Source organism: Rhipicephalus microplus, chromosome 8 (assembly GCF_043290135.1).
Source record: "Rhipicephalus microplus isolate Deutch F79 chromosome 8, USDA_Rmic, whole genome shotgun sequence".
Taxonomy (NCBI): Eukaryota; Metazoa; Arthropoda; class Arachnida; order Ixodida; family Ixodidae; genus Rhipicephalus; species Rhipicephalus microplus.
In genome coordinates this window covers 6499334-6512698 of record NC_134707.1, presented here as the reverse complement: position 1 = coordinate 6512698, position 13365 = coordinate 6499334, and the positions used below count along the sequence as shown (strand labels likewise).

The 13365-nt window shown below is 43.9% G+C and overlaps 2 protein-coding genes across 4 annotated transcripts in view; both read left to right on the top strand.

The window, feature by feature from the left end:
* Positions 1–13365, top strand: part of LOC119165161 (alpha-scruin-like) — a 67167-nt gene that overhangs the window by 8882 nt on the left and 44920 nt on the right. The gene's annotated exons all lie outside the window — the stretch shown is intronic.
* Positions 1984–13257, top strand: LOC142768787 (uncharacterized). Of its 3 annotated transcripts, none has more exons than XM_075870862.1 (5): positions 1984–2392; positions 7374–7436; positions 9538–9764; positions 12652–12811; positions 12909–13257. In XM_075870862.1, the coding sequence occupies exons 4-5, from the start codon at positions 12709–12711 to the stop codon at positions 13169–13171; spliced, it is 366 nt and encodes a 121-aa protein (XP_075726977.1). In that variant the 5' UTR covers positions 1984–2392; positions 7374–7436; positions 9538–9764; positions 12652–12708; the 3' UTR covers positions 13172–13257. The 3 variants fall into 3 exon arrangements, with proteins under 3 accessions (XP_075726977.1, XP_075726978.1, XP_075726976.1); XM_075870863.1 differs by having other exon boundaries at positions 1985–2392; positions 9538–9626; XM_075870861.1 differs by lacking the exons at positions 1984–2392; positions 7374–7436; positions 9538–9764 and having other exon boundaries at positions 11045–12811.

Genomic DNA, 13365 nt, shown 5'->3' with positions numbered 1-13365 from the left:
CTGACCTCATGCACAAGACCGCGTTGCCGAACTTCAGCCCAGGAACCATGACCCCTTTCCATATTCCTCTCACAACATTATATCTATTGTAATTCCACAGTGCCCTATTTTTCATCACTGCTGCATTCCTGTTATCTTTAGTCGTCACGCATATTTCGTGTTCCCTCAGGTACTCGGTCCCATTGCTTATCCATATGCCCAGTTATTTGTATTTATCTGTTATCTCTAGCGTGACTTCCTGTATTCTAAGCTCATTACCTTTGTTATCATTAAAAATCATGACTACTGATTTTTCCTAACTGAATCTAAAATCTAACCTATCTCCCTCATTACCGCAGATGTCCATCAACCTCTGCAAATCTTTCTTGTTATCGGCCATTAGCACTATATCATCTGCGTAGATTAATGCTGGTAGTGCCTGATCAATAAGTTTTCCTAGTTTGACTAAAGAGAGGTTGAAGCCAAGTCCACTTGCCTCTAATTTGGCCTCTAATCCTTGCAGGTACATCATGAATAAGAAGGGTGACAGTGGGCACGCCTGCCTAAGTCCACGTTTCACCACTGTGGGCTTAGATACCTGTTTTTCCCACTTTTTAACTACCTTGTTAGTTTTATAGATTTCCTTTAAACGATTAGTGACTCCATCTTTTACACCCAGTGTGTCTAGTATTCCCCACAAGTCCTCTTGAACCACGCTATCGTACGCTCCCTTGAATTTCTGCAGGCCGGTAGGAAGCTTCACAGCGCAGCGCCTGATCTTGTGAAACGGCGCAGCCATGCAGGCAGGGCATTCAATCCCCTCCCTATTTTTTGTATACTACTGTCCTTGTGTACATCGTAGAACACATAACAGTAATGATAGCAAACAGATCATTGATTCGGGTAGACTTGGTATTTTTATTTAATATGAAACAACGAGGAAGCTGCTGAAGCCCGTGCCCGTATAGAGCTGCTTTATATGGAGATGAAACTTTAACGAAAAAAAAAAATGTAATGATAAACAGTAGGCTCATAACAAACATTTCTCTGAGGGTGCATGGAATATATGTCCCATGCAAGGCTATGCATTGCAGTTATTACTGCATTAATTATGTACACGTACTGCAGGGCATGCAAGTGTATGCAGACATACGCTGACGAAATGACATTTTTTGCTACATACAAACGTGCACCGCACCAAATAAGACGCACGTGTTTGTATAGTCAGGGAACACTCGTGAATATTGATGAAATCACACAGCTGGCTTACAGTATAAAACAAACACAATTGCGAACAATAAAATGCGACGCTGTTTAAAGAGGCGGACCCAGGTTACGAGGAGAATTATCAGTATGGCATACACACCACGTGTCAAGCTTTTGCAACATCTAAAGAGACTAAATATGGAAAGTTGCCTTTGTAAGTTAACATGACAGTACCAAATGGAGAAGCCACACGAGAGAACAATTCATCGTGGGCTAAAGAATGTGTTTTAAATATTATACACAGCTTTGCAAGATAATATCGACGAGTTTTCGTCTAGGTGTGGGAGGTGTAGGCCTGATAAAATGCGATGTTGCTTCAGAGCCTTCCTTTCGTAATATTGCAATTTTATTCAACTCTTTCAAACGCGGCACCGTAAATTTCTACTGGGTGTTCGAACACGGCAAGCAGGTCGCGGGGCAAAATCTTTGTAACATTTTATTACCGAAACAGCGATACTAGCAATGCTTGAGCTGCACTTGCTGTTTTATAAACTGTAACCTCCTCAATCTCATCACTGTGATCAGGAAACAGAGAGGAAAAGTACAGCAGTAGTACGTAGAGAAATATTCAATTTCAAGCCCTTTAGCAATATCATCTAAACAAATTGCCAGTTTACTGTTGAATTCTCGATGGAAACAAACAGCTGATCAGGGACGCAAGCTTGGCTTGGCACTGGCTTGGCCGTTCATACAGAGCCAAAAGCCGCTGCAGGAAACTGGTTGCGGATCGTATTGAGACCAAATATTTTATACATTTTTGTTTTCTTTGTTTCATTTCTCTAATTGCTCTTGTGATGGCGTGGACCGCGCTTCGTGATCTCATGTACCGGCGCACTGCTTTTAAGTTTAGTATGGCGCACGATAATACATGATTGCGTGCTTTAATTTAAAAAGGTTCGCGAGTATGGCAGCAACACTGCAATGTCGGGAAGAGGATAGTAGTAGAACCAGTAGCAGCTGCATGCCCGCGTGGAGCGACTGATGCCCAGATTGAGGAATGTCAACCCGATGCCTTTTGTGTTGGCCGTTCTGGCAGTTCCGCCGACTTTATAGAAAGAGACGACCCCGTCGCTTGTCCTCTTCTCTTTTCCTTCCTCGGGCATCAGCGACAACATTGACGGACGACGTGTTCGACTTCACCGTGCACGTGAGTATAGGTTGGTTTTTCATTCGAGTGAATTCTTGTCCAGATTTGCAACTTGTCGACTTCATTCTGATCACCTGTCACCGGCAAGTCACATACGTGTGATATTTAGGTGAAATAAATGATAATGCACATTTTCTGCTCCATTTGCGTGACTTAGCTACACCAGGACATGAGGTAAACCTTTGTCGCCTAGCCACTAGCAGGCAAGATCGATCACTCGCATCCTTCAGTTCACGAATCAACGCGCCTGCCTTAAAATTAGTAAGCTGCTCGCAAAAAAATCTTACCGAGGCAATTTTGTTTTCTGTGAACAATGCACCGTAGATTTGTCTTGAATAACAAAAAAAAAAACTTGAAAAATAAATGTCGCGACCTTTTAGAAAACGCCGTGTCTAAGAGCTAGACGCGGCATTTTGTAAAAGGCTCATTAAATTCAGTATTTTTTTCGTAGTTTGTGCTTGAAATTATTATTGTCTATGAATTTCATGGCCCGATCTTTCACTTTGGCTGAAAATCTCGGCGGCAAAAACTTTGTTCAGTGTCCCTTTAAGGGCAGGTGTAGATGCCATCATTTCAGTCGCAAATCTTTTTGCTAGTCGGTCGGCTGGTTAACAATAAGGGTACTAACTAGAGTTCCAGATTTCATCAGCAACATATCATCATGGCTTCATCAGATGCTGCATTATATACATTCTATCCTCGTTTTTAAATAGGTGTACCGTATGGTCCACTGTTACAGGAAACAAGCGAGCTCATAAACAGTGAGCCATGTGGTGCTAACTGGCAGCGAGGCTTGTGAATGGGACGCATGCGCATAGAATCGGGGTGCGCCCAGTTTTGTCTGCCATTTCTCCGCCTGTACGCATGACAGCATTGGAAAGCGCATCCGTATTTTAGCTGCGCAATTTATCTAGCCCAGTGCCTCCTGCTTCAGGGATTTCCTGTGAGCACAAAAAATGCATGATTTTAATTGTTGCTGCAGTGTTTTGCAAGTTGTCACTGTAAAGCACATCATATTTTTTGCATAATGCTCGCTGCAACTAGCAAGTTTCGATGACTCAAATTGCTGTTCAGGTCTGATGTAGCAAACATTTTAAGCTCATCCTCGTGACCATGAAATCTTGGTTTATTAAATAATGGAAGGCAGAGTTGGTATCAGTTGATTTACAGTGTGAAAATGAAAAGTGCGAAGGACCGTGCCTCGCAAGTAAGCCCCGAGAGCATGAGCAGAGAAGTAGCAGATGAGGATGCTCATGCGCTGCATTTCCAAATCTCACCAGCACTAATGCTTGACGGACTGCTGGCCACGCACTAGCGTGTTCTTTCTGAAACAGGACTTTGGCCCTGTAAGCAAGTTCTTGAAGGGCATAAGTAAAACGTAGAATGGGCCCCCTAAATGCACCCATCTTTAAATCATTGGGCTTATGAATTAGTGCCCTTTTCAAAATACAACTATTCTGAGCAATAAATTGTGACAGAACAGTGCACGAAGTTTAAAAATGGGAAAAAAGTATTTAAATGTCCCCTTTATACATAGTGTTCTTGTGATGTCACTTCTGCCGTTGTCGCCCTCTCCCGCCATGCCCGGGTAACTCCCTGGGTACCTACGGCAGTTCACGTGCTGCAGTGCGGTTTGTTGGGGGCTCGTCATCTGTTGCTGTGAACGATGTGGAAGGATTGTGGTTTTTTGTTGTCTTACTTTAACGAGCTCATTGGATTAGGAAGGCCTCGCCTGTTCACTCGATACAAGACCAGATAATCAAGATGTGCGACACATACACCAGCCACGGCGTACACCGGCTGCCCGCTTCAACCTATGAAGGCCTATTATCTTGCTTTCACTACAAATTGCCTGGCCCAAAACCAAGTGAAAGCTCAAAATGTCTCGAGCCGCAATTTTAAGAGTGGATGTGCGAAGCGCAGCAGCTCCCATCGAAAACTAGTCGTGCAGAACTAGGCAAGTTTACAAGAGATATAATATTATGAATATATTGTCACGGCCTACGCCACCAAAGTAGCAATGCCACCCCCCCCCCCCCCCCCAAGTGTTTTTAAACAATGCTGATGTTGAGCTTGAGCCTCTTTGATTGCAATTTGTGGAAATAGTCGAGGAAAATATTATACAAGGCAGATAGCGACTTTGCGTGGTGTGTGCCGCGGTAATGCCAGTCATCACTTTATTTTTCGCGTATGCTTTAACTCACTTTTCACTTTGTATTTTGCTTTTGTTGTACGCTAATGTACAGTGGAGTCACTGGACATGATAGAGACCGTGTATAGAATTAATTGACTAATTAAAAAAAATCCTGACGCCCAACTTGAACCGATCGGCTATACTTCAAAGTGAACAAATATTGTTTCCCATTCTTTATAGTTTGTTTCAATGCAATACCAAATCTCCGCGATCGCCATCACGATTTTAACCGCCTTCCTCGCCATCATCATTTTAACTGCGGACAAGTTGGTATGTACAGTATCTTGGTAAGCTATATCTGTTTGCAGGTAAATACTCGGCTATGGCACTTACCCGTAATAAAGTGTCACCTGAAGATGCAAATATTGCAAAGTTTCTTCAAGTAGCTTTTGTTAATCTGCACCAGCCAAATACGCTGGTACTTTTAGGAAAATCGGAATGTGCGTTCTCAATTTTAGGTTATAACTTTCAGCGAAGAAACACCCTAAGCTCTGCTTCCTCTGCGTGGACTACTAAATCAACTTGCCTCACTAGCAGCTCATAATTTCTCAAACTTGCATCGTGAGGCAAAACTAAACGGGTGCAAGCACTAGGAGACAACATGGCAGTTGTAGGCGATAGATTCGGTTGGTGCCCGGGCATGTGGGTGGCGCATTTCGGAAGTGACGAAAAGGCGCTGCGAGATCCACGTGCACACTTTGTATAGTTGCTGTATTGGACAGCAAACTTTTTTTTTTATCTGGGCAGTTTTACCAAAGGAAGCGTCATCATATGGCGTGATAAATGAAGCGAATCCACAGGTTGAACCACATCATAGCCTCGCTGTGCTTTTGTACTTTTTTTAGCTCGCAAAATTTATTTGTACATATAAGTGACAACTTGCCAGTAATAAGGCAGCACTCGTTTCTTTACCATATGATCATCTCCGGTGTGCTGCTGCCTCGATATTTCAAATTCTAAGCATTTACACCATTGTATGCTAACTTTTCCTTCAAAGTGAGACAAGCCACATGTGTATCGTAGATTAAGAAGCATGCCAGTTTCACGTACTTGCAAGGTAAACATCAGAAATGCACAGTTGATCAAAAATACTAGTTTAATGGTGCATCTACATAGCAGAGCACCTGTGGCACCTCGGGAACAAGATAATGCCACATATGTTACAACAGATAATTAAAAAAAGACAGGGGACGTGCCGTGAACAAATAGAAACAAAAATGAAATGGCACGTGGCAGCGAGCGAAGGCGGCAAGGGGGGGGAGCCCGTGGGACTGCAGCGGATGAACGTAGGGTGTGTCTTTTATATGTGGAAGAAAAAAAAATTCAAAATTTTGGCGACTGAAATGAGGGTGACTTAGTGAGTGCGCTCATGACGAGAGTAAACATGGTTATTATATTTTTTCGAATCTCTTTTGAAACCCACGAAAAATCTGTATGTGGTGCAGCCTAACAGAAGGTCTGTGAAGGCAAATTATGAGTTCGTCGTTGTACAAAGGCCTATTTTTTTTTTTTTTTCATGCGCACCATCCTCACCGCGGTGGTCTAGTGGCTAAGGTACTTGGCTGCTGACCCGCAGGGCGCGGGTTTGAATCCCGGCTGCGGCGGCTGCATTTCCGATGGAGGCGGAAATGTTGTAGGCCCGTGTGCTCAGATTTAGGTGCACGTTAAAGAACCCCAGGTCGTCTAAATTTCCGGAGCCCTCCACTACGGCGTCTCTCATAATCATATAGTGGTTTTGGGACGTTAAACCCCACATATCAATCAATCAATCATGCGCACCATAAATAGTGCTCAAAATTTAATTGCATATGTTGTTTTCATCCTGGCTGTATTCCATGCTGTTTATGATGTAAAAAAAAAAGTAGCACGCTGAAGTGATGCTGCTTTTGGGCAACAGTTGAAAATGGCGGGGTGCATGAATGCGAAATACTGCCGCTTACACTCAAATCACTGTTGTGGTCACCTCCCACTGTTTGCAGCATGTGTTGTGTATACACAGCTGCATATTTCCTAGCTAGAAAAATTTGATTTTAGGTGTTTCACGCCATTTTCTATGTAACTATTCCACAATTACACACACTGATCAGCAGGCTTTCAATTGCGCTGAAGGACACAGGTGCCATAAAATTCATAGTCAATTCTTTCAAGAAACCGTATGTAAAGGCTGAAGCTTCATGCGTACATACACACACACACACACACCATATTGTTTTTTGTACTTTATGAAAGCTGCGTAGGTCTCATGTGCCTCCAAGCGTTACCTGTCTTATTTATTCTCCATCACCGCAAACGTTTTGTGAGTTTCAAATAAAACTACTTTGCGCATGGCCACGTTTGGGTAATTTTTTGTGTAGGCGTTATTTGAGCAGCCTACAGTGTTTACTTTATAAGCCTGTATGTATATGTTGCATTATAAGGATGCAGATTGTGTGTGGCTGTACAATATAGATGAAGTGTAAAACTTAAGTGTGTCTATTGTAGTGTTCTTGCAACCAATCTTACCCCCGTATGCTAGAACGTCCCTTTACTCAACGCTTCACCTTCACTTGAGATGGCTGATGGGAGCGCCGTCTCTGTAGCTAAGCAGAGAAAGTCGCTGCATGTCAGCAATAATCTGCTGTGATTCTCGAGTAGCGCAGCGTCGCTTTCAAACGAGCAGCGGCACAGTGCTCAACTCTGTCAAGTGAAGGGTGAAAGTCGAGTCGGGGAGCGTTTATGAATATGGGGTTTAGTTTTGTTGTCTTGTTAACCTGCCATTAACACTGTATTGATGCTACTTTGCTCTAGCTGTACAGTGCTCTCCAAGGCACAAGGAGGCACCGCAGGGGGAAAACTCGGAGCAAACCATGCGTGAGTTTCCTTTCATTGTTACACTATGCACGTATTAAGTGATAGACTTTAATGTATGCTATTTGTATTGTGCAAGTTTTTGGGGACATACAACTTCCAACACTTATATGTTCTGACGAAAATCACGCAAGAATGAGAGAAGCTTGTGCAAAAATAATGCAAGAGTGTAAGAAGCTTTTGCAGAAGTCTGTGAAATGAAGTTTTGAAAATTTGTGGCAATGTGTCATTGTACATTGGTCAACAGTCTTGCTCAGCATGCTTGACTGCAGGGCTCCCGGCTGCACAGGCGCATCTACGGAGTGCCTGATGCATGATGGGCCAAATGTCAGCCTGCACACTGGTGCCTCTTATCCCCGTTTGTCTGTTACATCAGTGTCTCTTGTAAAGGGGATCAATTGTGCTACCTTTTTTTTTCGAATGTAATGAGTTCTTTTTCCAGATTATTGTTGTTTTAAGGTAGAGCCTCACATTTCAGTCAAATACTGAAGATTCTATTTTTCCTTGTAGATGCTATGAAGTCACTCCTTGTGTTACTATAGAGTGAACACTGTTATGAGAAAAGCTACTTTATGGAATTAACTCACTCCATATTGACTTAACACACAGAATTGGTGAAAACTACACTCCATTCCAGCTGCATTAGGAATAATATTCATTTGCATACTTCTGTTTCTTTTGTTTGTTTGTTGGCTGGAGGTTTGGAGTATAGGGAGGCCAGAGGGCACTGTGTAGTCTTTCTTCATCTTTCCAATTTTGTGAACATCAATTGATAGGCGTATAGAAAGCAGCCAGCATGCTTAAACAGTGGTGCAAGCATGCAAGATGTTCACCATTGCATGCAGCCAGTTGCTGTGAGCAACCTACTGCATACAACTAACTGCGAGTGATGAACTAACGCTGCACTATGTGTGCCTCCTGGAAAGCTGCAATGGTAAAGTGCCACAATCGTATAGTAACATGGATAAAATCGCAATTTGTTTGTTGAATAATTTTGCAACAAAATCAATGGAGTTTTGGATAAATTTGTGTATCTGCCTGGTTCATCGAAGCTACAGAGTCAAATGCGATATATACTCGCGTATTATGTGTACTTTAGTTGTCGATCCGGTTATGTGCGAAGCTAGTAGGAATCGCTGGCCTAAAAGCCCAACTGGGAATATATGCTGCAGGCGCTGTCACAGCTGTCTCAAAGCAGATTGTCATTTGTTTGCTAAGCCTGTTCAAATGCCCCCATTTTCTTGAAGTTCTTCCGAACATTGCTCACAAAAACCAGTTCTCACGACAGGGTTATACCAGAGAACATAAGTACTCTCCTATAATTGTCGGGAACCCAACGCAAAGTAAGATGCAGACAAGGAAGCGCGATGCCAACACAGTGCTGTGTGTGTCGCCCTTCATGTGTGTGTGTGTCCATTCCTTGTCCCAGTCTTCTATTGCGTTGTGTTCCCTCCGATATCTAACCAACACACCCAAGCTTCTATGCTAAGTCTTATTCAACGCACTCTTCTGCTGGCTCCCATACTGAATATTGCATGTTGAAGAACTCCACGCTGATGTGCTTAGCAATAGCACGGTTTCAGTTTTCTTCGGTAAGCTTTATAACAGCAATCTGCCTCGTATATAATTATTGTAGCCTATCACAAGGAACGGTAAAAACGCAATGGCCAGATGGCGAAACCGAAAAAAAAAAAAAGAAAATGAGTGCTAAAACCTGCCTCATCTAGTTGATGTGACAGGTCCTTGCACGCATAGGAGGCAAACCTTTAGGCATTTCGAACTACACATAAACAGGTTTCGGTTTTCAAGTTCGATATTTTAGGGAAAGCATAAAAGTTCATGGAAGAAAGGACCTTGCACTCAGTCCATTTTGTGTGAGACTGCACTCGCCTGCTCGACAAGAGATGTGCCTGACCAGAGCATCATGAAGTCAAATGTGTCTGTGTGTGTGCTGGCAAGGTGGCTCGGGCTTGTTGGGGAGGGCAAAGTATGCGAGCAAAAAGTTTCTTGTAGTAAAGCAGGCTGGCTAATTATACTGGTGAGCAAATTATGTGAGGATGCAAATTGTGCGAGTAAATATGGTATGTACTCTTGTATGTTTCAGCTCTGTTGCTACGGATCGTGCGGATCCAACTTGGCATCCGGCAGCAACACAGAGAGGTTCTGCAGGAGGTGCGACAGCTGAAGCACTAGGTACGGCTCTTGTCCGTGCCTCAGCACGCCCAGCCAGCACAGCGCCCTTCTGACCTTCCCCAGCTGCCTGCTGGTACAATTGGAGAAGTGGAGGCAGCAGAGGCAGCTGTGCAGAGTAAAGCTGTGGCTGCGGCTTTGGTGTATATTTCTTGATTTTTAATATGCCTATGTAACATGCAGAAATTTAGTATTGCTTTAGGGTACTGTGTTTTGGGAAACAAACTAGTCAGGTTATCTCATGAGCCACTGTACTACAGTCGAATATGAATAATTCGTATTCAAAGAGGCCAGAAAATTTGTTCAAATTAAAAGAAGCTCAAAATAAGGAAAGTTACCGTAATTACACACACCTTTTTTCCGGTTAAGAGAGTTCATAAATCGCATGTGCGTTAGAATCGAGTACGAAAAAAAAAAATGAATATGGTCATTCTATTGCCATCGCCACTTACAAAATGGCCGCCCCCTACGTGCGTCGGCATGGCGCGTCGGTCATTTCTGCCTATGCGTTTTCCATGCGCGGCACTTCATGCGTGCGCTGAGGAGTTCGTCATCTTGTAGTACATTAGCATCGACGGCATGGTAGGGCCGACTCCAAAAACTCGACGAGTGCACCACAATGCTCCTTCTAAAAGAAAAGTCGTCGCGTGTGCCGGAACGGACAGAAATCGGGCCGCATCGCGGTCATTCGGAGTTCCCGAAACGTGCGTGCGGGACTGGCGGAAACAAAAGCAGAATATTGTCGACAGCAAAGATTCACGCAAAGGCTTCAGTGGACCACAGCAGGGTCGGTTTCCACAAATTGAAGAGCTGCTCGGCGAGTATGTGATTAAGCAGTGAGCGGCACAGCGGCCCGTGAAGACAGAACTGCTCCAAGTGCAGGCTATGCAGTTAGCCTTAGAAAAAGGGCTAATGCAGAGCCATTTTAAAGCGAGCAGGTGTTGGCTAACGAACTTTATGAAGAGAAAAGGCTTTTCCCTCCGAAGGTGAACGGGCATATGCCGGAAGTTGCCGGAGGAGTACGAAGAAAAGCTTCAAAGTCTTCAGAGGTTCCTCCTGAACTTGCGGCACAACAACGGCTACCTGCTTGGGCAAATCGGGAATGCCGATCACACGCCTCTTTACTTCGACATGCCTGGCACCACAACCGTCTAGGAGAAGGGGGCGAAGCAAGTTCGTGTACTGACATCGGGCCACCGTAAAACTAGAGTGACAGCAATGCTCCGTTGCACGTCAGATAGGCATAAGCTTCCCCCGTACTTCATATTTAAACGGAAGACGCTCTCAAAAAGAGTCGTTTTCCCGAGTGGTGTGATCAAGTGGGCCAACGAGAAAAAAGGGTGCGCGTTGCAACCGATGTCTTAGTTTTTTTTTTTTTTTTTTTTTTTTTTTTTTTTTTTGTCGTGGAAACTGGGCACGCGTTACAATCGAGGGCGCGGTAGAATCGAGTAAATACGGTAAACGAGCGCGAGCGGAGGGCTCACCATGCAGTGATGCATGTGCATGGAGAAGTTTTATTCACAAATTTTTTTATTCACAACTGTGTTTTCACTGTTACCATCTGCGCTGCAGCCGGAGCGTGGCCAGCACATGATGAGAAAGGAAGAGCGTCTCCACCTGGAGAAAAGCAGATCGGCATTCGAGAGAGAAACACTCCGCGGCAGCTTTTTTTTTTTTTTTCTCTCTTCATGCGCGGTGTTGAAAAGAGAAGAGTCTCTACATAGCAGGAACGAAAAACAGGGAAGCGTGACACCGGCGCGTTGCAGATCGGCATGAGAGAGCCAACTCTCTGCGACAGCTTTTTTTCCCCTCTTTCTCTTCGTGCGCAGTGTTAAGAGGAGAAGGGTCTCTACGTGGCAGGGACGAAAAAAGCCGAAACGTGGCACAGGAATGTCGCAGATTGGCATTTGGCAAACATTCCACCGCAGTCTTTTCTTTCCTTTTCTTCATTTTCTTCTTCAAGCACAGCGATGAGGTGTCTGAAGTGCCACCGCAGGATTGGGCGGGGTACTGAGAGCATTTTCGGAGCGCGGTATAGCTTTGATAGGACCACAGCGTCAGTTCGAATTAAGTGTGTTGAAATTAATGAGATTCTACTGTATTTACTATAGTCTGTGAAGTCCGAGTGAACTGTCCTAAGCTAGCAGACGATGTAGGCGGCATCGTGTGTTTGATGGGCAGTGACTAGCAATAGCCTGCTTAAAACAGACATTCAGTAATTTTGTTCATTTATCACCCTATTTCGTGTCCGCTGCAGCTCTCTCTACTTTGAGCTACAGTTCACCCTGCCTTGTGTTAGCCGATTTCTTACTTTTTTAAAAATCTAACATGCACCCAATTTCGCAGGGTTAAGAAAAATGCACCTTTGTTTATTGTGATGAGATTTCTATAGCGACGTGCCTCTTTGTTGGCTATCACAGAAAAATATAAACAGCAAATGGTGCGACCATCTAGTGCGACCTTTATTTTTCTATCAGTTTCATCTATGACCAAGATTTGGTCGCTCTAAGGTTGCCTCTTAGTACGCCTTGATCATGTTCATTTATCTTGTTGTGCTCTGCTTACAATGCATTGATTAAAAACATGTCCAAGCTTCTTTTTGAATTCCACATATTTTATCGTTTTTCACCTGTAGAAGCTACTCCTGGTCAACATTCAGGCAAAGACATTGTAACCTCGAAGAAACGTGTATTGGAATTTGAGCACTGTACAAAGTAATCGTACTATTTCATAGCTAGAATCAATATTTATTAAGGGTTGTAACAGTGTTGTATTTGATTTCATAACAGCGAAACTGCATATCAGAGAAGGACTCTGAAAGGTTCTCACACTGAGTGTGAGAGGGCTGATGTGGAAACCATTTTAGGTCAAGTGAGTTGAAGTTAGCGTAAAAAAACAATGAAATGTTGTGATGCCCAAAAATTCAAGTTGTTGTTTTCAGTGTCCTCTTCTTGCAGATTTTTATCATGAAAACATTTCGATGTGCTGTTGCGTTTACCCCATCTATGCTTCTTGCATTTTTTTACAGCGCAAGCACCTCCTGCAGATTGGGGGACGTGGCCTCCGAGAAATTGCTGTGAATGCCATGAAGGCTGTATTGGCACATGACGTGCAAGTGCTGTACAGCCTTCATGGCAGAAAAGGAAAAAGAGCCTTTGTGAACCTGAGGCTCTGTAGATTAGTGACAGGTTAGACTTGTTCATTGTTTTATGTGTGTGTACCCTCGTGTATTCTCTGTACTGCAGTGCTTCATGTGTACTATGGTATTTCTGTTCTTGTATGCAGATGTCATCTGCCAAAAAGCAGGGTGGGACCAGGCGGAGGCCCTCAACTTTATTAAGAGGTGGCTGCCAGGGTCTGGTGATCGCTGTGGGGGCAGGAAGCGGCGCTTCAGAGAAGCATTTGTTGTGGAGCAGCCCGATGATCCCCACTCTCAGAGTGCAGATTATCGGCTGCTCGCGGCAGCTGGCTTCCTGCCCAGCCACAGCAGCCAGGGCCTTGACAGCACCACTGCCACTGTGCCCCCAACGCAACCTGACCTGCAGTAGAGCGGGCCTTTTTTAGTTGTGTATATATATTTTTTAATGTATACATTTTTTGTTGTACCAAATAAATAAAAAAAACAAAGAATAAATGGTCTGCAGGCTGTCGGTGGTGCACTGTTCGGCTAGCTTATGCTGATTCGGAAGCACCATCACCATGTTTTAGTTACAAAAAAAGGCTCTAAACTGTATGAATATTC